The following is a 23,573-nucleotide window of genomic DNA, read 5'->3' on the forward strand; positions in this document are numbered from 1 at the left end:
TGTGTAATCCACAGTACATTAGACAACATATAGTCATGTAATTAATAATCATTAACCTATTATAGAAATTATAAAGCATATGTACATCAGATTCAATAATATAGTATAGAATTTTACTTCCTTTACAAACTAAGAATTTATATATACATGCTTAAAATATAAAAAATGTAAAATTTTATATTAAATTCTGAAAATACCAAAGAGGCGAAACGATTATTTCGATCAAGAATTTGTATAAATTTAAAGACAAATAATTCAATCTGATTGAATGTAATTTGATTTTTAAATACACAAAAAATCGCGCTCTTATTTATATGCACATATTAACCAATGGCTGGTAAGTATCAATCGAAGTTTTCCGAAGATAACCGAAGTCGATTGAATCAGACTTCGTGCATCAGAAAAACGCAACGAATGGCGTATTTCAGTTTAATCTTGACGTGTGACAAGCAGTGTATCGAACAGTGTCGAGAGATTTTCGAGAAGTGATCGTTGCCATCGACGAGAAACATCGTGCAGATTGTAATAGGTTGTAAATTAATCGCAACGCACATGACTCGTGAGATTCTAGTGTCGATATAAAAAAAGGTGAAAAACGCCGCGTTCGTTACATCGTTCGAACGTGAAGCGTAGATTTTCTCTTGGTCAATAACAAAATTTGATAGAGCTATGATGACGAATCGGACTTTATATGTAAAACTTCGAGGTCATCATTTGACAGGCAGGCCTTCGTCATCGATTATACTTGGATCTATTTTTTTTATTCTGATATCCTTGTCCTGGTTCACGTGCGTTGTAAGTAAACGAAATATTATTTTCATGTCGCATTTAAGGCCGAAGTATTGTGATGTTTGTGTATATAATAACAATCGTCTTATGTATGCGTCGAATGTATATATACCACACCCAATCACAGTTCTTTTTGAATAGTATGTGTTGTCCGTGACGTCACCTCACCCGATGTTTGAGAAAGCCTATTGATGACTTTCGATCGTTAGTAGGGGTTTATTCGATTTAATTATGCCATGTTTTCTTGACCCGTTAAAGAACAATGTTTCGAGGCGTCGAGACTTCTATTGAGCTGAGGTCAAAGCTTAATATGCCTATTAAATACGATAAGATAAATCTAACTTATTGCTCTATTACAACATGTAATCATGTAATTTTATAAAGAAGTAATTCTTTATATATACATCTTTTTTTATATTTAGGCATAAATACACCTTTCATGCGAAAATAATTTTTTCCATATAGAATAATAAAATAAAATAATATTTGCCTTGTGAGATGTGCAGACTTTCTTCCGACCAGAATAGCTATTGACGTGATGTTTTCCAAGATAAACGGCTATAATACATATTTTCGTTTTATTTTAATACATTGTCGATCCTTCATACAAAAATATAATATGAATATCTGCGAAGTTACATCGTTTTAATGTTATCGCCTTAATGACTAAGAGTTTAATAATATGTGATTATAAATGCTATTCCAATAAAAGTGATACTAATAACTAAGGAATGTGCCTTATCTAGTTGACTCAGTATTTTATTCACGGAACCATATTTGTAGTTAAGAAATGCTCAAATTTCAAATGTCTTTGTAAGAAATTCTCTATTTGTTTTTCATAGATTTATTGAGTATTTATTTTTAAAAAGTTATACAATTAATAATAATACCATTTTCTTTCTATACATAAAATTTGTTCTTTAAAATTTTTGTATAAAATTATATGGAATATAACATTGTAACGAAAGTTCTATCCGATTATTGATTATTGATTAAAAGCTTTGACACCAAGACACTGTTGACAAATGTGAAACATGAGCAGAATTAAAGTATAGAAAGCATTCATGTGACACTCTTCGAACATTTTAATAGGCTTGATCTAAACCACCAACTATTACATAATTAAAAATTGTCATTTATAAAAGTCTTTTGTTAATTTTTCTATAGAAATAAGAACTAATGTTATATATAATATGTAGTAATAACAAGAATATATTTTAACAATTATTGATATCTCTTTACTTGTAAACAGGTAAACAGTGCAGATACTGACCATTGTATCTGGTATGGGGAATGTTATAAAGATATTTATACACATATCAAGAACTGCCATTACACTGGTCCTGCTAAACCGTTAGATAAGGAAGGACAAAAACTGCTTGCTGAGCAGTGTCCACATTTAATAACTGATATAAACAAGAAAACAAATACTTGTTGTGACATAAAACAATTACAAACATTACAACAGAATATAAAACTTGCAGCAAACTTTTTGAAACGTTGTCCTAGCTGTTTAGATAACTTATCCAAACATTTTTGTGAATTTACTTGTAGCCCTCATCAAAGCAGTTTTATAAATGTTACAGAAACATTAAAAGATAATGGTAATTATATTTCTTGTTTGCTTATATTATTATTCAATGAAAGAAATATAATAATGTAATATATCTTATAATTGGGAAAAATTCAATCTTATTTAACTATATTTGTCACATCTGTTATTTTTATTGATTTCTAGGTATTGAATATGTAAACAAAATAGATGTATATATATCTAACAAGTATCTAGATGGAACCTATAAATCTTGTAATAAAGTATCAGTTCCAAGCACAGGTCAACTTGCTTTGGATATTATGTGTGGGGAATGGGGCTCAAGCCGATGTTCTCCAGCAAAATGGTTTCACTACATGGGTGATGCTTCAACAAATAGTTTCGTTCCCTTTCAAATTACATATATTGATACAGATAATCCTATTGGCCCATTTAAACCAATGAATCCAGAAATTACTCCATGTAACAAATCATTGAATGTAAGTAAAATATTGGTCACATTTTGATGATTTTACATATACTAATGTATATTGTAAAATATATATTATATTATGTTAATTAGAACATCTCCAAATATTCTATTTTGTTTGTTTATTTATAAGGAGCATACTCCAGCATGTAGTTGTGTAGATTGTGAAGATAGCTGTCCAGTTCCACAACCAGTTCCATTACCTCTAAGGCCATTCAGTCTTTTTGGTTATGATGGATATGAAGTTACAATGATAATTATATTCATTTGTGGATCAGCTATTTTTGTTTTATTGGAAGTTTGTTTCAGCAATCGACAAAAAATTGGTAAGAAGCAATAGTAATTTAATATTAAAATAAATATTTAAAAGGAACATTGCAAATTTTTATCTTAATACACATAGTGTGACTATAAAATGCTATGCATTTTTTATTTTGTTTATGCCATATTTTTATAATATATATTTTGCTTATATTTTTTATATACATTTACACATTCATTTATTTGATTTTATAGTGACTAATTTAATTTAACTTGTATTAATATTACTAAATTTTACTGACACATAGGACTCTAATAAACAAGTTTTTATTTTTCATGAAGAAAACTTGTAAATTAATACTATTGGTTATCTTTTTTTGTGGTTATTGACTGTTTACTGTTGTTTTATAATCTACATAACTCTTTATATTTTGGTTGTGGTTTAATCTATCATTACTTTCAATTTTTTACATAATATATACAAAATTTTAAATAATATATATTCAGTGTTTCTGATATTTTATTTCAAGATTATTCAGAAGTAATATGACTATACTGTGTGTGTGTGTGTGTGTGTGTGTGTGTGTGTGTGTGTGTGTGTGTGTGTGTGTGTAAAGGTTAAGTATTTAGTGTACTTAATTTGAGTAATATTAAGATTTATTGTTTTACATAATATTGAGCGTGAAATGATATACAGTATATCTCTTGAATCTGTATAGAAATAACAACATATTTCATATAATAGGTATGAATGTACTAATATTTGTTACATTACATGCAAAATATATGAAAGTACTTTTGGAATAAAATACTTTCTGATTAGTTGTGTATGTATGGTGTGTGCGTATATATAGTTGCACGAGGGGAGGAGGTAGGAAGACAGGTTGGTAGGCGCCTGGCAGCTGGTTTACACCACCCAGGAGATGGTGCTCGTATTGCCCTTGCAGCTGATCAGGAAGACAGTCCACTACAATCTAAACGTTCCAGTAGGTTTTCTCAATCCTAATTCTTTCTGGATAATATGCTTCTTGTATTTCTTCTTTGTATTTATTCGTTTTTGCTTTGTTAGTTTTGTTTTTCACGCTTTCTGCTTTGTGTGTGTGATTTCTTTTATTAGTTTTTTTTCATTAATCATAAATAATTCTAATACAAATAATATATATCTATTAAGCAGATAAGATTAAATAAGAACTACAAAAACTATAAAAACTACAAAGAAAAACGTTATGCTCAAGAAAGATAGTTTATTTTAATTATTACATTTACTGCATTAATAATATTGTTTAAATAAGTATTTACATTAAAGTGTTCTAATTTTCTTTTTTTCTATTTCTTTTTAAATAAAATTTCTTTTTAAGTAATCACTTTTATATAATTTTTATTATTTATTATTATAATTATAGAAAATGTGCTATTACTATTATATGTAAATATAATATTGTTCTAATTTATATATATATATATATATATATATATATATATATATGTATATACATTACTTGCTATAATTAAATTTACGTTATTTATTTCTCTTTTTTATAATTCTATGCATTTAATAATTTATATTTGGATCATTTTTATAATATTCTAAGATTGTTGTTTCTTATATTATCATGAAAATTATTTTTGCAGCTAAATAAGTGCTAACACTAAAGAGATGATATAATATTGCTTTTGTTTATGCTTAATGTTTAATTGTCATTTTATGTGCATACAAAATTTGTTCTTACATATTTATGTAATCAGAAATCATTAGAGTTCATACATTCATTTTTACAGGTGTTATATCAGCTGATGAATTACCTACTGGCTTTGAAGATACACAATCTACTTTTATTGAAAGATTAGGTGCAGGCACTGATAAATTATTACAAGAATTTTTCTGTTGGTGGGGTACAGGTAAATGAACGTGGTGACTTAAACTTGACTTATGACTACATGATTATTGCCTTTGTTTTAATATAAATACTTTTTTTTATTCTAGTTTGTGCATCACGTCCATGGTTAATACTTTTTCTTGGATTTCTTTTTATTGTTGGTTTGGGACATGGAATAAAGTATATGAATGTTACTACAGATCCAGTAGAATTATGGGCATCACCATATTCGCGCTCACGTATTGAGAGAGAATATTTTGATGAACATTTTGAACCATTTTATAGAACTGAACAAATTATTATAAGTACTTTGGGTTTACCTAATGTGAGAAAAATTACAATATTAGAACAATATTTATTTCATATATCTACTCAATATTGTTAAATAACTAAGTTAATATAATACTATATTTTAATATCTTAAATTTTTCAGATCGTACATAATACTTCTAATGGTCCTATAACATTTGGACCCATATTTAATAAAAATGTTTTCAAATATGTTTATGAACTGCAAGAAAAAATTAAGAAAATTTTGACTCCTAGTAATTATACTTTAAGTGATATATGTTTTGCACCGTTAAGAAATGCTTTTACTGATCAACCAACAGTAGAAGAATGTGCTATTCAAAGTGTTTGGGGTTATTGGCAAAATGATTTAGAAAAGTTTGATATATCAACTCTTGAAGATAATTATACTGTAAATTACTTAGATCATTTTGTGATGTGTTCACAGTAAGTTATATATATATATATGTGTATATATATATATATATATATATATATATATATTCTTTAAATAACTATATTTAAAAAGAAAATATTTTTAAAATATCTCTAAAATTTCTGATAATGTATTTTCAGAAATGCATACAATCCTGATTGTCTTGCGCCGTATGGTGGGCCAATTGATCCTGCTATTGCTGTAGGTGGCTTCCTTTCGTCAGGACAAGACTTGCATAATGCATCATACGAAAAAGCTACAGCTGTTATTCTTACTGTTCTTGTAAACAACTATCATAACAAAACAAAATTACTGCCAGCTTTAGAATGGGAGAAAAGGTGATATCACTAAATACTTTATTATAAAATAATCATGAGCAATAATTAAATATTTGATATTGTTTACTATAGTTTCATCGATCTTATGAAAAACGTGTCAGCGAAGATACCATCTTATATGGACATAGCATATACCTCCGAAAGATCGATTGAAGATGAACTAAATCGTGAATCTCAATCAGATATACTGACTATTCTTGTTTCTTATATTATTATGTTTGCATATATTGCAATCTCTCTTGGTCAAATCAGAACTTGTAGCCGGCTTTTGGTAAGCATTATGTTTAGTATATATAATCTGAAACATTTTTAATAAAATACAATGTTATTTCGAACATTGATTTGTTTCAGATTGATTCAAAAATTACACTTGGTCTTGGAGGTGTCTTAATAGTTTTAGCATCTGTTATTTGTTCTGTTGGTTTATTTGGATTTGTAGGCATTCCGGCAACACTTATCATAATCGAAGTAATTCCGTTCCTTGTACTTGCCGTTGGAGTTGATAATATTTTTATTATGGTACAAACACATCAAAGAGAAAGTCGAAGACCAAATGAAACAGTTCCGGAACATATAGGTCGTATACTTGGTCAAATTGGACCTAGTATGTTACTTACAAGTGTATCAGAAAGTTGTTGCTTTTTCCTGGGTATGCATTAGCTGTATATATCTTATTTATAACATGAACATATACAAAGTTTCAATCATGTAATATCAATATATATGTACATGGCATTTATTTTACTAATAGGTGGATTGTCTGATATGCCTGCTGTGAAAGCTTTTGCTCTTTATGCTGGTATGGCATTGTTGGTGGACTTTATTTTGCAGGTCACATGTTTTGTCAGTTTATTAGCTTTAGATACACTTAGACAAATGGTATGTATTATATTATATTCTAAAAATTCTTATTAAAGGTAATGTTACATTAATATTTTCGTTTTAGAACAATAGACTTGATGTATGTTGTTTCATCCATGGTTCAAAGAAAGACACGGGTGAAGAAGTGGTAGATGGAATTTTATATAAAATATTTAAAGTAGCATATGTTCCTTTATTATTAAAAAAATGGGTACGTACATCTGTAATGGTGGTTTTCTTCGGTTGGCTTTGTACCAGCATTGCTGTTGTACCACATATTGAAATTGGTTTAGATCAAGAACTTTCTATGCCTGAAGATAGTTATGTACTGAAATACTTTAAAGTAAGTCAAATACTAAAATTATTTAATTAAGAAATGAAATGATTATAATTAATTTTTTTTTCGTACAGTTTTTGAATAATTATCTGTCAATTGGACCACCGATGTATTTTGTTGTTAAAGATGGTTTGAACTACTCTGATACACGCCAACAAAATTTAGTTTGTGGTGGTCAATATTGTAACAGTGATTCAGTATCTACCCAGATATTTACTGCATCCAAACAATCAAACAGGTAACAAATTACACATTGATTTTCAATAAAAAGGATAAAAAAATTAAATTTTATTTATTTCTACAGTACATATATAGCAAAACCTGCTTCATCTTGGCTAGATGATTATATTGATTGGTCTCAGTTAACTGGTTGCTGCAAATATTTCAATGCAAATAATTCTTTTTGCCCACATACAGGTAAAGAAAATTTTATATATATTTATATTACTCCATTTATAGTTTTCAAGTAGAACGTGACTTCTTATTAACATAAAAATTTACAGATATGTCCAGTCATTGTTCTATATGCAATATAAGTGAAAATGAATATGGTAGACCAGTATCAATGGATTTCCAAAAATATATATCATTCTTTTTAGAAGATAATCCAGATGAAACTTGTGCTAAAGGTGGCCATGCTGCCTATGGGCATGGTGTAAATTATATTACTGACCCAAATTCTGGTTTATCTTCAGTAGGAGCATCCTATTTTATGGCCTATCACACAATTTTGAAAACATCTGCAGATTATTATGAGTCAATGAGAGCAGCGCGACTAGTTTCAGCAAATATAACAAATATGATTAATGTACATCTTACACGTCTGGGAGAAAATAGAAGCGTAGAAGTTTTTCCCTACAGTATCTTCTACGTATTTTATGAGCAGTATTTAACTATGTGGCCTGATACATTGAAAAGTCTTGGCATTTCTTTACTTGCCATTTTTGTTGTGACATTCTTATTGATGGGTTTAGATATTTTCTCTTCTTTGGTCGTTTTGATAACAATTACAATGATTGTGGTCAATATTGGAGGATTAATGTATTGGTGGCATATTACATTAAATGCTGTATCACTAGTAAATCTCGTAATGGTATGTATAAATTCGCAAATATTGAAATTAAATAGAAATATTATAGAATTATATATAGTATCTGTATATTTGTATTTAATAACGATTAAAGTGTTTATCATTTTCCAGGCTGTAGGAATAGCTGTAGAATTTTGTAGTCACTTAGTGCATTCATTTTCCGTATCTGTTAAAACAACTCGAATTGATAGAGTGGCTGACGCTTTAACAAATATGGGAAGTTCTATATTTAGTGGTATAACACTTACCAAATTTGGTGGTATTATAGTACTTGGTTTCGCTAAAAGTCAAATATTCCAGGTATTTCATTTAGCATATTATTGTAGGTATAAATTAAACATGGAATCATTATTTATAACCAAAAAAAATATTTGCAGGTATTTTACTTTAGGATGTATCTGGGAATTGTCTTGTTTGGCGCTGCACATGGTTTAATATTCTTACCAGTGTTACTTAGTTATATTGGTAAGACAATTATAATATTAATAATAATGATAACATTATAAGAAAATTAGATTCTTATAATATAAATAAGGATATTAATTGTACAGTTAATAGTTTTTTTTTTTTAATTTGATATTTGGTAACTTGATATTTGCAAAATAAATAAGTACTGTTTTCATTCCATAATATATTTTTTAATTTCATAAATGTACATTATATAACATATAAAATAAAATGAGCTAGCATCATAGCTCCTGGTCATTTTAGGCTCACCCATGAATAAAGAGAAGCTGGCCAATCACAAGAGAGCAATACGGGGAAATTTGGACAGTGTGCAAGAGACCTCTTTAAATCATCGCGTAAGCAAACTCAATTCTCCTCCCACACCCACCACAACTACACCTACCTTCAGAGTGCTTGAATATGAAAGATAGGTATGCAGGAGATTAAACATCTACTTAAAAGTTTGTACTATTATTCAAATATAAAAGTATTATTTTCAAATAAAAGTAAAAAGATAAATTATTGTAATCATGACAAACTTTATTGGTTTGTACTATATTTGTTTGTATTTAAAGATATTTGTGATTGTCTATAACATTTTCAAACTGTTTTCTCCTCTATCTTTCATGCTAACACTTAACACTACATTTTTTTATTATTATTTTAATTAAAGATTTTCTTTATTCTTCTTTTTAGCTTTATTGCATTTATTTTTAATTTTTATTCTCTAGGTAAATATACCTAACTAATAAGTTAATGAGCTTTTATTCAAGATAGAGATAGAAATGAAATCAAGAATTGTATTCTTTGCAAGAATATAATATATAGTTTTTTTAGTCATATGTACTATTTATTATCACATATTTAATTCAGTATTTTATATTGTACATATCATCATATTCATAAATTATACTTACTTTTTTATATTATTGTAACAAATAACATAATTCTCTATTTTTATATTTAGGATATTATTACAACTGTAATATGCATACAATTGCAGTTTTAATCACTTGTATATATGTAGACAATTAGACACTCAGAATATTGTTTGCAGTTAAATGAAATAATTATTTAAAAATATCGTAATATCTTATATTTGCTGCTATATATACAAGATCAAATGTTTTATAGAATTATTCTATCTTTATTTGTTAAATTCAGCTGTTTTCACATTGATGAGTGTGGGAAGAAATATTGTATGTGTCAATTATTGTTATATTAGAATTATGTTTTTGTCGATATTAATGTTACATGTTAAATATGCTTACAATTTACATTTGATTGATCAGTTTCATTATTAAAGAGCTCTTGTGATTGGTTAGCAAAATAGAAAACATAAGAATGGAATTACTAAAATATTTTTATCATGGATAGGTTTAGTAATTTAATATTCGAAGTTCTTATATTTTATTTTTGTGTTATTGTTGATTTTTTTTTTTAGAAATATATTTATATGTGTTAGAGTATAATGTACACTTATTTTTTGTTGTTCATTAATAATATTAATCTTATAATTTTAGGCGTGATGTCACGCCGAGGGGCCAGGACAATCCACCACTGCTCCAACAGGTCTAAACATAATTCTAGGAATCAGAGGTGTCACAATGTCAACTCTCCTCTTCTCCAAGACGATATCTATCAACAACCAACCACTTCCTACTCCAGTGTGAATGACATCGATGCGATAAACCATCATGTGACGTTTTAGCGTTAAATCGTTGTCAATCAAATTAATACAATTTTTATATGTCTAGAGACTGAAACAAAAATAAGGCAACAAGAATGTTTGTTTTCTTGTTAGAAAATGAGTTATTCTTTCTTAAACAAGTAGGAAGACATTTGTGTAAGTCTCGTCTTTAAATTAGATTTACATACTAATTCTTTTATATATATTATCTTTTGCGTGGAAGCTATGTCTTATAAATGCGGCGAATACAAGCAAAGAACGTCAATAGTGATTATTTGTAGCATCGAAATTGATGATTTATTGCAATTTATTATATTGGCATTTCGTATTTCTAAAAAGAGAAAGAAATTCAAATTTACATATTTAGATTTTTTTTTTGGCTTTAAATTATTTATTTTCTGCAAGATTTTATAATTTCTTTATTTTATTAAACTTATAGGTAAACTTCCTATTAGGGTAAATTCAATACTTACATAATTCAGTTAGTAAATGAGCTCTTTTTAAAGGTTCCATTTTTATAGGAATCTAGTCCTTTATTATCGGGCACACATGATTTACATGCATTTGTATTAATTTTGTTATTATTGTTTATTTAGAGCATGGTAGGATTTGCATTTTTTATAAATTGTGAGGCTGATCATATATTCTGATACTGACGTTACTTATATCATTCAGAATATGCCTAAATTTTTAATTAATTAGATCTATAGATAGTTATTGGTACATATAATTATATTTTCTAATATATACAAGTAATATTAATACATATTATGTTAATATCTAAATTATTATGTTATATTCAAATAATGTCGAATATTAATAATGTCCACATCATTTTGTCCAAATGAATGTTGCCGTCCGTAATTGAAATTATTGGAAAATTAATTATGAAGCAGTTTTTAAATAAATAAAATCGTGAAAACGTGTTCTTTTAAAAGGGTATGAAATTATCGGCGCATATATTTTTATTTAATTGTATTAATAAATGTATTGTATCGGTATCAGTATATGAAAATCTGTCTCACATTTGTTTCTTTTAATCTTTTACAAACTGAAAGAATTATTGATTATACAAATAGTAGTATTTTTAATTTGCAAAAGTATTTTGTATCGGATATAATGTTAAGAGTAAATTAAGTTATTATTCTAATAGTAAATAAATGAGTTTTTAGCAAATTTAGGCAACATGATTGTAATACATAATTGGAGAAAAGGTTAAAAAGAGATATACCATGACTGCGCTTATATAACGTATACGATTTGTCTGAAATCATTATGTTATTATATTTTTTTACAGTCGAGGTTAGTTGTTTACTGTAAACAGTATATCCGATCTACTTTAAATTTCTATAATAGCTTTCATCGATAATAAGTAATGTGTACTATTTCATTAATGTGATTATTGGTATTAACGTGTACGTTTTTTAGTAAGTAAATTTAATTACTCACTTTATAGATATTCTGTTTTGCGATACGTAGTATGACATATTGCAGTATTGTTTGGTTGTAAATGAAAAATTGACGAATGAATAATTAATCTTACACGAGTATATTACACGGTGTTTGTGATGCTTTTTCCTTCAGAATTTGTAACTTTTTTCACAAAGTTAAGTATATAAATTTTATATGAAATATAACTTTTATACTAACTACAAACAGTAAATAGACATGTTACAAACTCAATAGGTGAAATTGTTAGTCGATAGATTTAAAAATATTACTAGGATATACTACATGCAGATGAATGCTCCAAAAGAGGACGGAGTATTATTCTGTCTTTTAAATTTGTATATCTTGTTGATTATCTTACGTAAATTCAATATTCTATGTAAAGTATACATTCGATGTGTGAATGATATCGCAAATCCAATATAAATGTTTATCGCCTGATAATATATGAGAAGTAATATATTTGGATTCGCTTAACAATGTATAACCATTCTAAAAGATTGCATATCATTGATGGTTTTGAGATCAATCTGCAATACATTAAATAAAGTGGATAGGCATCAAATTAATCCATCGTAATAAACAGCGTGTTAAGGGTACCAAAGCTAACGGAGAGAGAATTGTGTTGTTAACACATTAAGAATAAATTCTCTCCTATTTGTATCATGTGTTATAATTATTTTTTCCCATATTTTAATTAAATTAAATACGTTGTCTTTTGTGCACGCACAAAAAGGTTACTATAATTTTTCAACAATTTGTTAACACAATTCGTGTAAAGGACCAAATAGATGCACTGCTGGACAGTTGTCATCAGGATTGCCCAAGAATTGTGCATATAACTCTTGATATCGTGATAAAGTTAAACCGCCACGTCTTCTATCGTCATCCTATTGACACATGATTTTTAAGTAATGCTTATTATTTAACAAAAAATAAAAAAATGAAAAGTAAGATTGAAACTTACGTTGAGAAGATTTTGATAAGCTTCATCGAGAATATTCACGTTATCCACGGCTATTCTAGTAACGCAATTGTATCGAAATTCATCGGCAGCAATGACACCATCGTCTAAAAGAAAAAACATTTAAACATTCAAATAGTAAGTTAAAAATAGTTACTACTCGCATACACATAAACGTACCATTTAAATCAACTATCTTGAAATGACTGTCTATAAACATTTTCATTGCTTGTGGAAAATCTCGATAATCTTTACCGACGCAACTTCTTTGAACGGCTTCCTTGAATTCCTCTATTGTCACTATATCGTCCTAAAAGTAAATACATATATAGTTAAGAGAATATTAATTGGATCCAGATTTTTAGTTTAGTATTTACTTATTATTTATTTACTTTATTAAAATCTGCTAATTCTGCAATCTCTTCCCATAAAGAAAGCATTATATGAAGATTTTCTTGATATCTATTATAATTGAATTCTCCTTTTCCTTCGATCAGCGTCATCTTTAATGCCATACATTCAAAATCGTGTTTTTCAAGTATACCATTATTATCGATATCTAAATGACATGATTGTCTATATTATTATAGATATTACAAAATTAGATATTTGTTTTTTAAATATAGTATTTTATAAAGTTAAATTGTATATGTATATATATACACATATGCCAAGTTAGTTAACAAATCAATCAAATCGTGCCAATTTGTTTCTTAGCACATTTTTGCTATTTCATTGGTAATTTTTCAAATTTGTACGTTTTAAAGTATTGTAGAGCGTCATTAAACGCATGCTTCGATTTTTAAAACTATAGATCGTGTATAAACATTACAAAAAATGATACGCATGTATATAGTTTTACAAAAAAAATACAATATTATTTTATTCATCTATAATATTTCATGTTTTATTGAAGTTTTCGTTCGTAATGAACGTTCATCGTTCATAAATAGAAGGTATAGAATGTTATATGTATAGAGATAACAAGGACCAAGTTGCATGATTATGTCATAAAACAAAGTTTAGCACCGATTTAGATCTGGCATGAACGAAATGCGGACATTGATACGACATTGTGGTATACTTTAATTCCTTTTCTTTTCCTTTTTCATATTAAAATACGATCGAAAAATTTCCACAACACCATCCAGATAAAGTAGTTTTTTAACGATGTTAGTAACAAAATAGAAATATAAGTTCAGGTTTGATGAAATAATACATATACATATTATCTTATTATTCTTATGCAAATTCAAAAACACACCAGGTCCAACATTCCTTCGTTTTTTTATCATATAGTCGAAGTTCAATGTTAGTCGAACATAATTTTGAGCGTAAGTTAAACAAAAAAAAATTATCAGTTCGTGAATGTTATATAGTATATATGTATATATCAGTCAAAAATAAATAAAAAGTGCATATTTGGACTGTCTGTACGTGGTATCCACGTGGTTACAAGCACGGATACTAAAGAGTCTGATTTTTTTCACACGCATGCTCCTGCTCTCCGGAAAGGGCAACAGCGGCGTGTACTAACCATACAGAAATCTCACAATAAAACTAACGCGATTATCCCAGCTGTAAGCCATCCTTCTTTACGATGTTCGCAAAGCGATACGTGCGCACTCCTTGCACACACTCGCTCTCTTCGCTTTTATAAAGTTCCTATTTTCTTGCGCCTCTTTCTTTCTCTCTCTCTCTTTCTTTCTTTTTTTTTCCTTCTCTTTTTCCCTTTTTTTAGTTTTGTTTTAATTCTTCCTCTTTCTCTATTTTTTTTTTCTATTTAAGAGAATAGTCAAACGATAAATCCCCTCGATAACAGTTTCTCTCTTCTCTCTCACGGGACCACTTGTCTCTTCGGAGACAAAAAGAGAGGAAACAGAGAAGGAAAACAGAAATTTAAAACGGAGAAAGTCGCTCGAGAGGATGGTGCTTTGCACTGAACTCGAGTCGACTGTCTGGACTGTTAAATCTAAGTTTAGATTTCTCTTCCGAGGGAAGAACGTTATTAGTGGCGGTGGTGGTGGTGGTAGTGGACGTCCTGGTGTTACACTTGTTAAAAGATGGAGAGGGGAATGATAGAAAAGTTAACCAGATGGTAACGATCAGTGTCACAGATATCACAGAAATTACATTTCATTTTAACGTTATTTCTATCGTAATATTCGACTATTAATTCGATTAAATTGCAATAAATGTCATCTATTAGTTCTGCTGAATTCGTATACGTCTCATTTATTATTTGGCAATTTCAACATTGTTGCGAAGCAATCTAGGCTCGAAGAATCTAAATATCACACATTGCTCTTTCGTGATTGTTTCTAATTTCAAAGGAGGTCGCGTTTGAAACAACAGCGAGTTAATTCCGCCGATTATCCAAATTCGTTTTTATATAACATATAAAATGTATTTTTTTCTTAACATACTATTAACAATTTTCCACATTTTCCATGCTAAATTATAAATTCTTCCTCGTTGTTCTTTGTCGATTAGCTCTACATTTTGTTTATTTTCACTTTGCAAACGTAATCAATTCGATGTAGTTTCATTATTACTAAAGATCACTAATTTTATCTCTTGGAAGCTTAATATCCATGTACCCGTTGTCTATATCTAAAAACGATAAACAAAGGAGTCAGGAACAGGTGTAGGCGATGATGAAAACATTTATTGTAAAATACCAATTTTCCGCGATTGCATCATCTCTAGTTGGCTCGTTGAATAGATACAGATTTCCGGTGTCGAAATAGAAATAGAAAATAGGAAATTTGAAGCTCTCACAATATTTATCAATGCGTTTTACGTCTACCCAACGTAATTAAAGAAATATTGTACGTCAATATCATTAATCAAAATGCATTTTCATATCCTCATTTATATGTCCTATATATTCAATCATCAAATTCGATATCGTATTGATTAATTTAATAATTTTTAAATAAATATAGAAATAAGAAAAAAAAGAAAAAAGAAATACTCCTTAGTAAATGGCCAATCGAATAATCGTCATATAAAGCATCACTAAAGTGAGAGGTGTTAGTTTGAAAGTACGAGCTCTCGTAGGAAGATCGTTGCACGCCGAATGATCGGCATGAGATCGAGATTTCATTCGTTGATCATTGCTCTGCTTGGCTTTTCCGGTGAGTCAAATAATTTTGGATTGGTGTCATGTCATTAACCGATTTAAAAAGAATTTTTATCGATTTAATTAATAATTTTTATTTTCCGATCATACTTTCCTATAATACTTAAACTATTTATCTTATTAAATAAACGATTTCTCGTATCGTAGTTTTGTTATATCATTGTAATTAGCATATACAAAATGAATTATATCATTTCGAAAGTGATTTCCGCATAAATTTAACACAAAATAAAATCGATCGATCAATAAAATAAAACTAATTAGAGCAAATAGTCGCTTTGAAATACACTTGACGATCTAAAGAAGGTATGGTGCGTTCTTTGCCGCGGGCAAAAATCCATTGACACGTTAACCCACTATCGTGATCAGTCCAATAAACAGAGATCACCTGTGAATCTTTTAAATGAATTTTCGATACTAATTACGAAGAAACTTATTTATGTTTTTACCAATTCAGTAAAAACCGTTACATTTCATTGAATTTCTCTGTGATATATTTCATTTTTCAGTCATCGCGGTAAAGGCGACGGAAAAGATAGAAAATGCGCCTTGCATCGATAACGATAAATTTTATCGAAATCCAAATAGACCTGCGTATAATGTTTGGTCATCTTCCGAATGTGCTAAATATTTTTTATGTTTAGGTAATTTGATAAATAGTTTCTTATTGTTATGTTCTAATGTTTTTTTTAATATACAAATCTATTATTAACTTTTGTTTTAATTTATTTACAGACAATGAAGTATTCGAATTTAAATGCTCGCAGGGATTACTTTTTGATGTGACTCGACAAATATGCGATTACAAAATGAATGTCGATAATTGTGATGTAACTTTAGGTATTTTTCTTATTAAATTTCTATATGTGTCTTGTTTCCTATTTATGTTGTAATTTATTTAAAACAGAAGTATTTAGTTAATATATATTTTTTATAACACATTTCCTATTTAATCGAATACTTTATCATTTATTGTTATAAATTAGCCAATTATCGTGTTATAAAGGAGTAAATTATTTTATCGTTCATCAGTGTAATCAATTCATTCTGATTTTTATTTAAAACGATATTTTTCGATTTTAATGTTAAATCTATTTTGAATATATTTATTGAAATTTGGAATGTATTTTATAGAGCCACAATCGCCAAAACCTTTACTCGAGAATAGTAAATGCGATGAAAAAAATTTAGCTTGCGGAGATGGTACATGTCTTCCAGCTTTATATTTTTGTGACGGAAGTATCGATTGTCCTGATGGATCAGACGAAAGTTGGTGTGGTGAGTAAAAGTAATGATGATAAATAAATTTACGTTTATAATATGATTTTATCATTTAAATTATATTAATCATAGACATGCGAAATGATCCAAGAGCTGCATCTACGTGTGATGAAAAAAAATGTCAATTACCAGATTGTTTTTGTTCGAAAGATGGTACACGCATACCAGGAAATTTATCAACTACAGCTATTCCGCAAATGATAACCATTACTTTCAGTGATGCTATCAACGCGGAAAATTTTGATCTTTTTACAAGTAAGCTTGATTACATTCTTTGTGTAAAATATATATTAATGTTAACAAATTATTTATAATTTATTATTTAGAGATATTTTCAAGTGATAAGAAAAATCCAAATGGTTGTTCTATTCGTGGAACTTTTTATGTCAGCCATCAATTTACTAATTATAGAGATGTTCAGTATTTGTGGAATAAAGGTCACGAAATTGCAGTTCATTCAATTACGTAAATATTTTGTTTTTTAAAAATAATGTTTGTTAGACTCTGTCACAAAATTTTATATTTTATAGTCATCGTGGACCAGAAGAATGGTGGTCGCGAAATGCAACTGTTGAAGATTGGTTTGACGAAATGGTTGGTATTGCAAATATTATTAACAAATATGCTGCTGTAAGAATAGAGGATATTAAAGGTTTGTCTTATGTTTTATATAGAGTATAAGTGAAAGTAAAATTCCAATTCACATATTTGGAATTTATTCCAGGATTAAGAGCACCTTTTTTGCAAGTGGGATGGAACCGTCAATTTTTAATGATGTTGGAATTCGGATTTGTGTATGATTCATCCATAGTAGTACCATTTTTAAATACACCAATATGGCCTTATACTCTTGATTATAAGATACCATATGCATGTGCAGGATCAGATCAGCTCTGTCCTACACGTGTTTATCCTGGTGTATGGGAACTTCCGTTAAACCAATTTGTAGCAGGTGTAAGTAATCATTGTAAATTAAGAAATTTTAAAGAACCATTGATTAAATGATAAATATACACATTACATTAGGAATACACTTGTGCAGCAATGGATTCTTGTCCATCTAATTTATCAGGTGAAGATGTTTATGAAATGTTAATGTTAAATTTCAAAAGACATTACCTTAGCAATCGTGCGCCTATGGGTCTTCATTTCCATACATCATGGTTCCGAACTTCAACATATTTTCATGCTTTTAATGTAAGATATTCTTCAAGTTCTATTGTATGCCTTCATAAATTCCATATGTTAAATATATGTTTATTGATGTTGTTATATGTATATTTAGAAATTTTTGGAAGATGTACTTCGACTACCTGACGTCTATTTTGTAACAAGTCAACAAGTTATAAAATGGATGCGTTCTCCAACATCCATAGATCAACTTCACAAATTTGAATCATGGCAATGCAATGAACGTCAATTTGAAAAATTTGAAATTGCATGCGATGTACCTACAACTTGTTCACTTCCTAGTAAAATATTGAAGTCTTACAGAGATTTATATACTTGTTTTGAATGCCCAAAAGAATATCCATGGTTAAGAAATGAATTTGGACAAGATTAAACGTATTAAAATGTATAATACATATATCATCAGACATATTTTGGGAAGTTGCTGTTTAATATAGTTGTACTATATTTAATATAACCATAAGACTGTTATTTATTTAAAAGGAAAACTATAAAAGATATATTTTAATAAAAAGATTGCTTTTTATATTTTTTACGTAAAATAGTTTTGTACATAATGAAAAACAAAAAATATTTCTTTTCTTACCAAATCTATATTAAATGTTATTGTTGTTGAATAATAAAACATCCTTCTGTTTTAGAAAATTATATAAATTGATTTATATATATATATATATATATATATATATACACACATATACATGTGCGTGTGTGTGTATATATATATATATATTGATTAATATTTAACCTTCCTGTTGTATAAATGGATTTTGTATAGATTCCATGCCATCAACTGGACAAATAAGAACCACTGAAGTTCCTCTACAGACTGTTAAACCCAACATACGTGTATCTTGATTTAATTTGTAAGGATCATCAGGATCTATTAAATGAATTAAAAAAAATTTGTTATTTTTTAACTAGTCATATGGATTACTTATATCATAAAGAAATATTTAATACTTTTAATATGATACTCACCCCTGAGATATTCAGTAGTATTGTCAAGTACTAAGTTCAAGAGAGGATCATAACCTTTCAAAATACCTGCTGCCTCTCTCCCTCCAGCAAATTTGACTCGGATATTTTTTTCAAGATATTTAGATAAATCAAGAATACTTTCTTTCCTTTTCTTCTCCTTATGATCTCCATGCGCGTTTTGTTGCTGCAAAAACGTATTTTGAAAATACCGGAAAATACAAGGTTATATTATAATAATTTTACCTGTTTAATCGTCTGAAAGAAGATAGTGAAGATATATTATGAATTAAGATATTTGCATTATCTTCAAAGGATTTAAAAAGAATTATATTCTTATAAACTTACCGACATTCTCAGGATAAATTAAAGTAAACGAAAGAGCGTAGGAATTATTTCTTTACCGCTTAGAATTCAGCGAAGCAACAACATGTTACAAGCCTTCTCATTCGTCCCCACATTGCAGATTCGAGAATTGAAATAAAAATTATTGTTAGTCATATTAAAATTTTAAACAATAATAAAATACATTTTTGTAAAGTAACGTACAATACAAATGATTTTTAATATTTTTATTATTTTAAAAGTTCCTAAATAAATATTGTTAGTGTTTATGAGAAATAAACTTTTTTACAATCGGCAGAAATATTTTTATAATTGCACTGAATTATAATTCATCGTTTGGAAAATATATAATAATGCATTATTTAAAAATATAAGTATTTAATTCTTACCTCAATATCAATATTTAAATAAAATATTTTATTTTTATATATAAGAACATTTAAGAAAGATCATTTAATGTATTTTTAAAAAATGGTTGCTTTTGTAAACACATGTATCAATATACTATCCATATGAATTTGTGTATCTGTGTTTTTGCACATGAATATATATATTCATTTACTTACGCAGAATTAAATGCTTGAAAAATATCAGGTTCATTGTAGTAAAACAATTTCGTAAAAGCTTGTATTTATTCATATTTGACATTATAAAAAAATACATGTTAATACATGATGTGTATATGAATGATGCAATATAGTGAAAGTGTTTGTTGGGATAATTTTGAGTACTTTATAATTGCTTTTTAACGAATGTTCATTACAATTTATGATAATATCTTCAATTTGCAAATGGCACAATATGGAAACACTTCTATTCTTTTGTTTATATCGATCACTTTTTGCATACATTTGACATTATTTAAATAAAAGTGTACAATCTGTACATTATGATCTTGTGCTTGCTAGTAGTCACTGATAATATGAGTTTTCTCATTACTACTGACGGAATTAATATTGTACGTTAACTTTTGAATGATACTTATCATTGCTTTTTTCTCACTTGCACCTTATTATTATATTGTCCTGAACTTTCTTCTGGCTGGCTGCATGGATGGACATTGTATTGCTACAATTAAAATGTACAAGCATTGCCAAGAATTTAGCTTGAAAACAAAGTAGCTTATATCTTAATTTCCTTGTTTTTTATAAAATAAGTTTCGATGTATTGTTTGTATATTGGCAAAAAAATTTATGTAGTAAATATTGACTATTCAAAATCTACCATTATAACATACATTAGACTGCGTAGTTTTGAACTGTATAACTTGTTATATGAAGAGCATTTGTCGAAAAGAAAAAAGAATTTTATATATCTGTCATACAGCAATGATAACATTGCATCACTATCATATGCTTTGGTATGATTTAGATAATATCTTGTTAATGAAGCTAGTAGATAAATGTTACGAGTACTAAAATAATTTCCTGCATAACATTATATAACAACATTTTTTTCCAGCCACATTAAAAAATATGTAATTAAATGTTTTGGGCATGGATGATTGAACATTAATTATGAGCATTTTATGTTGTTTTTTAAATTAATCAAAAATATCGTCATGTAGCTTGACGGCTTTCTTCTTGTTCTGAAAGTAGTGGAATACCAGTTAAATGTTCACCATTATTATTTTCCGTTTCATCCTGCTCCGATAGCAAAGGAACTATTTGTTGATTGTTATTATCTGTTTCTGATGGCCGTCTGCTTTGTCCTGGTAAAAAGGACATAGGTATTGTACCGGATGGAGTCGTAGGGGCTGATCGTGATAGCCACCGCTTCGTTTTATTTCTTGAATTTGGCAGTCCTAGTGGCATATACATTTTTCCACGCATTCTTCTTGTTCTATATGATCCAACATCGTTTGGACTTAAAGGCCGTTGCTGTATAGTACCATTTACATTTGAATGCAGAAGTTGAGGATGGTTTTGAGAAGGCAAAAGTGTGGTATGTCCATTAGGTAATTGTGGAAGCTGTTGAATTTTGTCTAGCAACTCGCGTAGCTACAATATTACAAGTAGATTTAGATAATGATGTTATTAAAGTAATTATCAAATAATATACATTTTAAAGAAATAGCAAAAATTACTTTATAAGAATATGAAACTGTAATTACCTCTATTGTAGGACTAGTAGCCCTTGGCGGTGAACATGGTGATTGAGCTGCTAAACTCGATATGTCTGATGTTGTTCTATGATTAGCCAATGAAACAACTGATACAACATCTCCGTTTTCTTCTCTTTCACATTCAACTGCTGATAATTCATCAACACTGTTGTTACAAGAGTACGGTGGTGGAATTATAGTGTTTGCTTCGTTTACAACATTGCACATAAAACTTGAACTCAAAGAATCCAATGTGCTTGCATGAGATAAAGATCTAAAATACCGCATTACAAATCCTGATGTTCCCTTTCCATTACTTTCATCATATCCAATTACTAATGGATACAAATCTGGTTTTGCAGTAACCTGTGCAATGATATAAAAATATTAGTAAACCTAACAATATTGGAGCAATAGTTTCATTTAAAAGAAAAAATAACATACTTCATTATAAGGAGGTGGTAATGCTTGCACAAAAGAACTGCAACGACTATATTGTGGTGGTGGATACCAAGGAGCTGTAGATGCTCTGTCAGAAGAACCACAGTCTTCTATTATGGTAGAGCGACGTCGTTTCCATAGCCAGCAGCCAAAAATTGCTGCTAAGGCTAAACCTGAAAGTACTGCTGCCCTGAAAATAACAAAAATAAAATATTAAAAATTAAATTTTTCTTAATTTTTTTTTAGAAATAAAAAAGAATTTATTTTACATACCATAAATACCAGTAGGTCCAAATCAGAAAATTAATCATCCCTGACAAATGAGAGTGCACTTGCGGAAATACTCCGTAACAACAGCCGAAAGAACAGCAGTATTTTGGAGGAGAGCAACTAAAAGATGATATATCACTTACTATAAATTTGTTTTGCATATTTCAATAAATTATATAAACGATATTTCATATTACAACTTACACATGCCCCCCATCGCATAGTTTAGAAGAAGCCTTGAAAGATAAAATAAAAATTATTGATTTTTGCTATATATATACAGAATTTCTTTTATTTAAATATAAAGATATGTTTATATCATACATTATAATCTAATCATCTAACACAATGTATTAAATCAATATAAAACATTCTCAGCATTGAATTTGATCGTTATTTCGCTTCTGTTGCGATGAAGTTTTTTAATAAACAATCTCGAGAGTTCGCCCCTAACTCTTTTGATATTCCGTCGTATGAATCAAGCCAAAACAATGAACAAACAATCGAGGAAGTATCGTTCTCTTGAACGTAATAAAGAGAACTTACGTATGAATGAAAAGTACATCGAGTAAGAGTTCATTGTCTAGCAGAACTGTGCATGAAACCGACGTATTGATCGACGTCAAGTCGAAGGGAATACGATACGAGAGGAGACTCGTGTGTGAGGATATGCACTAAGTTCCTACAAATCTATAGCATGTAACAGCGTTGTATGTTTTGGCTGCATCATTATGGAACACTGCGCTGTTCTTACTTGATCAACGAACAGTAGTGTCAGGAGTATGGTCGGCACAAGTACATCAAACACGCGGCCTGCAGCTTGCACCATAATTCTAACACAGACTGTACGCCGTCGCGCTTCGATGTATGCGTTTATATATATATATATATATATATATATATATATATATATATATATATATATATATATATATATATATATACACATCATTATCCTTTATGTTATATA

The 23,573-nt window shown here is 28.6% G+C and overlaps 5 protein-coding genes and 1 long non-coding RNA gene across 18 annotated transcripts; 2 read left to right on the top strand and 4 right to left on the bottom strand.

Annotated features, from left to right (window-relative positions):
• Positions 1 to 399: 399 nt before the first annotated feature.
• LOC124423207 (NPC intracellular cholesterol transporter 1) lies at positions 400 to 12,547 on the top strand. 5 transcript variants are annotated; one of them, XM_046960725.1, is made up of 20 exons: positions 401 to 795; positions 2,042 to 2,393; positions 2,528 to 2,820; positions 2,944 to 3,136; positions 3,926 to 4,057; positions 4,851 to 4,970; positions 5,056 to 5,273; positions 5,382 to 5,683; positions 5,813 to 6,010; positions 6,083 to 6,281; positions 6,362 to 6,659; positions 6,762 to 6,889; positions 6,957 to 7,214; positions 7,283 to 7,446; positions 7,513 to 7,625; positions 7,712 to 8,301; positions 8,410 to 8,598; positions 8,676 to 8,763; positions 9,010 to 9,101; positions 10,269 to 10,412. In XM_046960725.1, exons 1-20 carry the CDS (start codon positions 670 to 672, stop codon positions 10,272 to 10,274), a joined length of 4,059 nt encoding a protein of 1,352 aa, XP_046816681.1. In that variant the 5' UTR covers positions 401 to 669; the 3' UTR covers positions 10,275 to 10,412. The 5 variants fall into 5 exon arrangements, with proteins under 5 accessions (XP_046816682.1, XP_046816681.1, XP_046816680.1 ...); XM_046960724.1 differs by having other exon boundaries at positions 9,010 to 9,176; positions 10,269 to 10,406; XM_046960723.1 differs by lacking the exon at positions 9,010 to 9,101 and having other exon boundaries at positions 10,269 to 12,547.
• LOC124423222 (sarcoplasmic calcium-binding protein 1) lies at positions 10,830 to 14,799 on the bottom strand. 3 transcript variants are annotated; one of them, XM_046960759.1, is made up of 5 exons: positions 14,386 to 14,799; positions 13,241 to 13,407; positions 13,029 to 13,158; positions 12,852 to 12,955; positions 10,830 to 12,774 (listed from the first exon to the last, which is right to left on the bottom strand). In XM_046960759.1, the coding sequence occupies exons 1-5, from the start codon at positions 14,435 to 14,437 to the stop codon at positions 12,646 to 12,648; spliced, it is 582 nt and encodes a 193-aa protein (XP_046816715.1). In that variant the 5' UTR covers positions 14,438 to 14,799; the 3' UTR covers positions 10,830 to 12,645. The 3 variants fall into 3 exon arrangements, with proteins under 3 accessions (XP_046816715.1, XP_046816717.1, XP_046816716.1); XM_046960761.1 differs by having other exon boundaries at positions 14,414 to 14,796; XM_046960760.1 differs by lacking the exon at positions 14,386 to 14,799 and adding an exon at positions 14,113 to 14,376.
• A 30-nt stretch (positions 14,800 to 14,829) lies between these two features.
• LOC124423214 (chitin deacetylase 1) lies at positions 14,830 to 18,922 on the top strand. 4 transcript variants are annotated; one of them, XM_046960741.1, is made up of 11 exons: positions 14,830 to 14,946; positions 15,797 to 15,988; positions 16,503 to 16,637; positions 16,729 to 16,833; positions 17,128 to 17,271; positions 17,347 to 17,529; positions 17,601 to 17,739; positions 17,805 to 17,926; positions 17,999 to 18,228; positions 18,301 to 18,471; positions 18,560 to 18,922. In XM_046960741.1, exons 2-11 carry the CDS (start codon positions 15,931 to 15,933, stop codon positions 18,836 to 18,838), a joined length of 1,566 nt encoding a protein of 521 aa, XP_046816697.1. In that variant the 5' UTR covers positions 14,830 to 14,946; positions 15,797 to 15,930; the 3' UTR covers positions 18,839 to 18,922. The 4 variants fall into 4 exon arrangements, with proteins under 4 accessions (XP_046816697.1, XP_046816699.1, XP_046816700.1 ...); XM_046960742.1 differs by lacking the exon at positions 14,830 to 14,946 and adding an exon at positions 15,482 to 15,679; XM_046960743.1 differs by lacking the exon at positions 16,503 to 16,637 and having other exon boundaries at positions 14,832 to 14,946.
• Positions 17,772 to 18,529, bottom strand: LOC124423226. Its single transcript, XR_006942034.1, has 3 exons — positions 18,394 to 18,529; positions 18,011 to 18,187; positions 17,772 to 17,902 (listed from the first exon to the last, which is right to left on the bottom strand). It is a non-coding gene; the product is annotated as an uncharacterized LOC124423226 (long non-coding RNA).
• Positions 18,923 to 19,085: 163 nt separating the features above from the next.
• LOC124422789 (U6 snRNA-associated Sm-like protein LSm7) lies at positions 19,086 to 19,907 on the bottom strand. Of its 2 annotated transcripts, XM_046959691.1 has the most exons (4): positions 19,792 to 19,907; positions 19,690 to 19,701; positions 19,447 to 19,630; positions 19,086 to 19,348 (listed from the first exon to the last, which is right to left on the bottom strand). In XM_046959691.1, exons 1-4 carry the CDS (start codon positions 19,795 to 19,797, stop codon positions 19,209 to 19,211), a joined length of 342 nt encoding a protein of 113 aa, XP_046815647.1. In that variant the 5' UTR covers positions 19,798 to 19,907; the 3' UTR covers positions 19,086 to 19,208. The 2 variants fall into 2 exon arrangements, with proteins under 2 accessions (XP_046815647.1, XP_046815648.1); XM_046959692.1 differs by lacking the exon at positions 19,690 to 19,701 and having other exon boundaries at positions 19,792 to 19,904.
• Positions 19,908 to 20,401: 494 nt separating this feature from the next.
• On the bottom strand, positions 20,402 to 23,460 carry LOC124422788. 3 transcript variants are annotated; one of them, XM_046959688.1, is made up of 6 exons: positions 23,358 to 23,460; positions 22,808 to 22,839; positions 22,607 to 22,723; positions 22,337 to 22,523; positions 21,902 to 22,258; positions 20,402 to 21,788 (listed from the first exon to the last, which is right to left on the bottom strand). In XM_046959688.1, exons 1-6 carry the CDS (start codon positions 23,430 to 23,432, stop codon positions 21,348 to 21,350), a joined length of 1,209 nt encoding a protein of 402 aa, XP_046815644.1. In that variant the 5' UTR covers positions 23,433 to 23,460; the 3' UTR covers positions 20,402 to 21,347. The 3 variants fall into 3 exon arrangements, with proteins under 3 accessions (XP_046815644.1, XP_046815645.1, XP_046815646.1); XM_046959689.1 differs by having other exon boundaries at positions 23,150 to 23,453; XM_046959690.1 differs by lacking the exon at positions 23,358 to 23,460 and adding an exon at positions 22,928 to 23,130.
• Positions 23,461 to 23,573: the final 113 nt, after the last annotated feature.

This window comes from Vespa crabro, chromosome 3 (genome assembly GCF_910589235.1).
Source record: "Vespa crabro chromosome 3, iyVesCrab1.2, whole genome shotgun sequence".
Classification (NCBI taxonomy): domain Eukaryota; kingdom Metazoa; phylum Arthropoda; class Insecta; order Hymenoptera; family Vespidae; genus Vespa; species Vespa crabro.

Coding starts and splice junctions, on each gene's coding strand:
- LOC124422789 (XM_046959691.1), bottom strand. Junction 19,349..19,446: donor TACTACTGAATATCTCAGGG/GTGAGTATCATA, acceptor TTCATTTAATAG/ATCCTGATGATCCTTACAAA.
- LOC124423214 (XM_046960741.1), top strand. CDS start 15,931: ATGATCGGCATGAGATCGAGATTTCATTCGTTGATCATTGCTCTGCTT. Junction 16,638..16,728: donor TAAATATTTTTTATGTTTAG/GTAATTTGATAA, acceptor ATTTATTTACAG/ACAATGAAGTATTCGAATTT. Junction 17,272..17,346: donor ATCAGACGAAAGTTGGTGTG/GTGAGTAAAAGT, acceptor TATTAATCATAG/ACATGCGAAATGATCCAAGA.
- LOC124423222 (XM_046960759.1), bottom strand. CDS start 14,437: ATGGCTTACAGCTGGGATAATCGCGTTAGTTTTATTGTGAGATTTCTG. Junction 13,159..13,240: donor AATTAGCAGATTTTAATAAA/GTAAATAAATAA, acceptor ATTTACTTTTAG/GACGATATAGTGACAATAGA. Junction 12,956..13,028: donor CAAGATAGTTGATTTAAATG/GTACGTTTATGT, acceptor TTTTTCTTTTAG/ACGATGGTGTCATTGCTGCC.
- LOC124422788 (XM_046959688.1), bottom strand. CDS start 23,432: ATGGTGCAAGCTGCAGGCCGCGTGTTTGATGTACTTGTGCCGACCATA. Junction 22,724..22,807: donor CTATGCGATGGGGGGCATGT/GTAAGTTGTAAT, acceptor ATCATCTTTTAG/TTGCTCTCCTCCAAAATACT. Junction 21,789..21,901: donor CTACTAGTCCTACAATAGAG/GTAATTACAGTT, acceptor GTAATATTGTAG/CTACGCGAGTTGCTAGACAA.
- LOC124423207 (XM_046960723.1), top strand. CDS start 670: ATGATGACGAATCGGACTTTATATGTAAAACTTCGAGGTCATCATTTG. Junction 7,447..7,512: donor GCATCCAAACAATCAAACAG/GTAACAAATTAC, acceptor TTATTTCTACAG/TACATATATAGCAAAACCTG. Junction 7,626..7,711: donor TTCTTTTTGCCCACATACAG/GTAAAGAAAATT, acceptor AAAAATTTACAG/ATATGTCCAGTCATTGTTCT.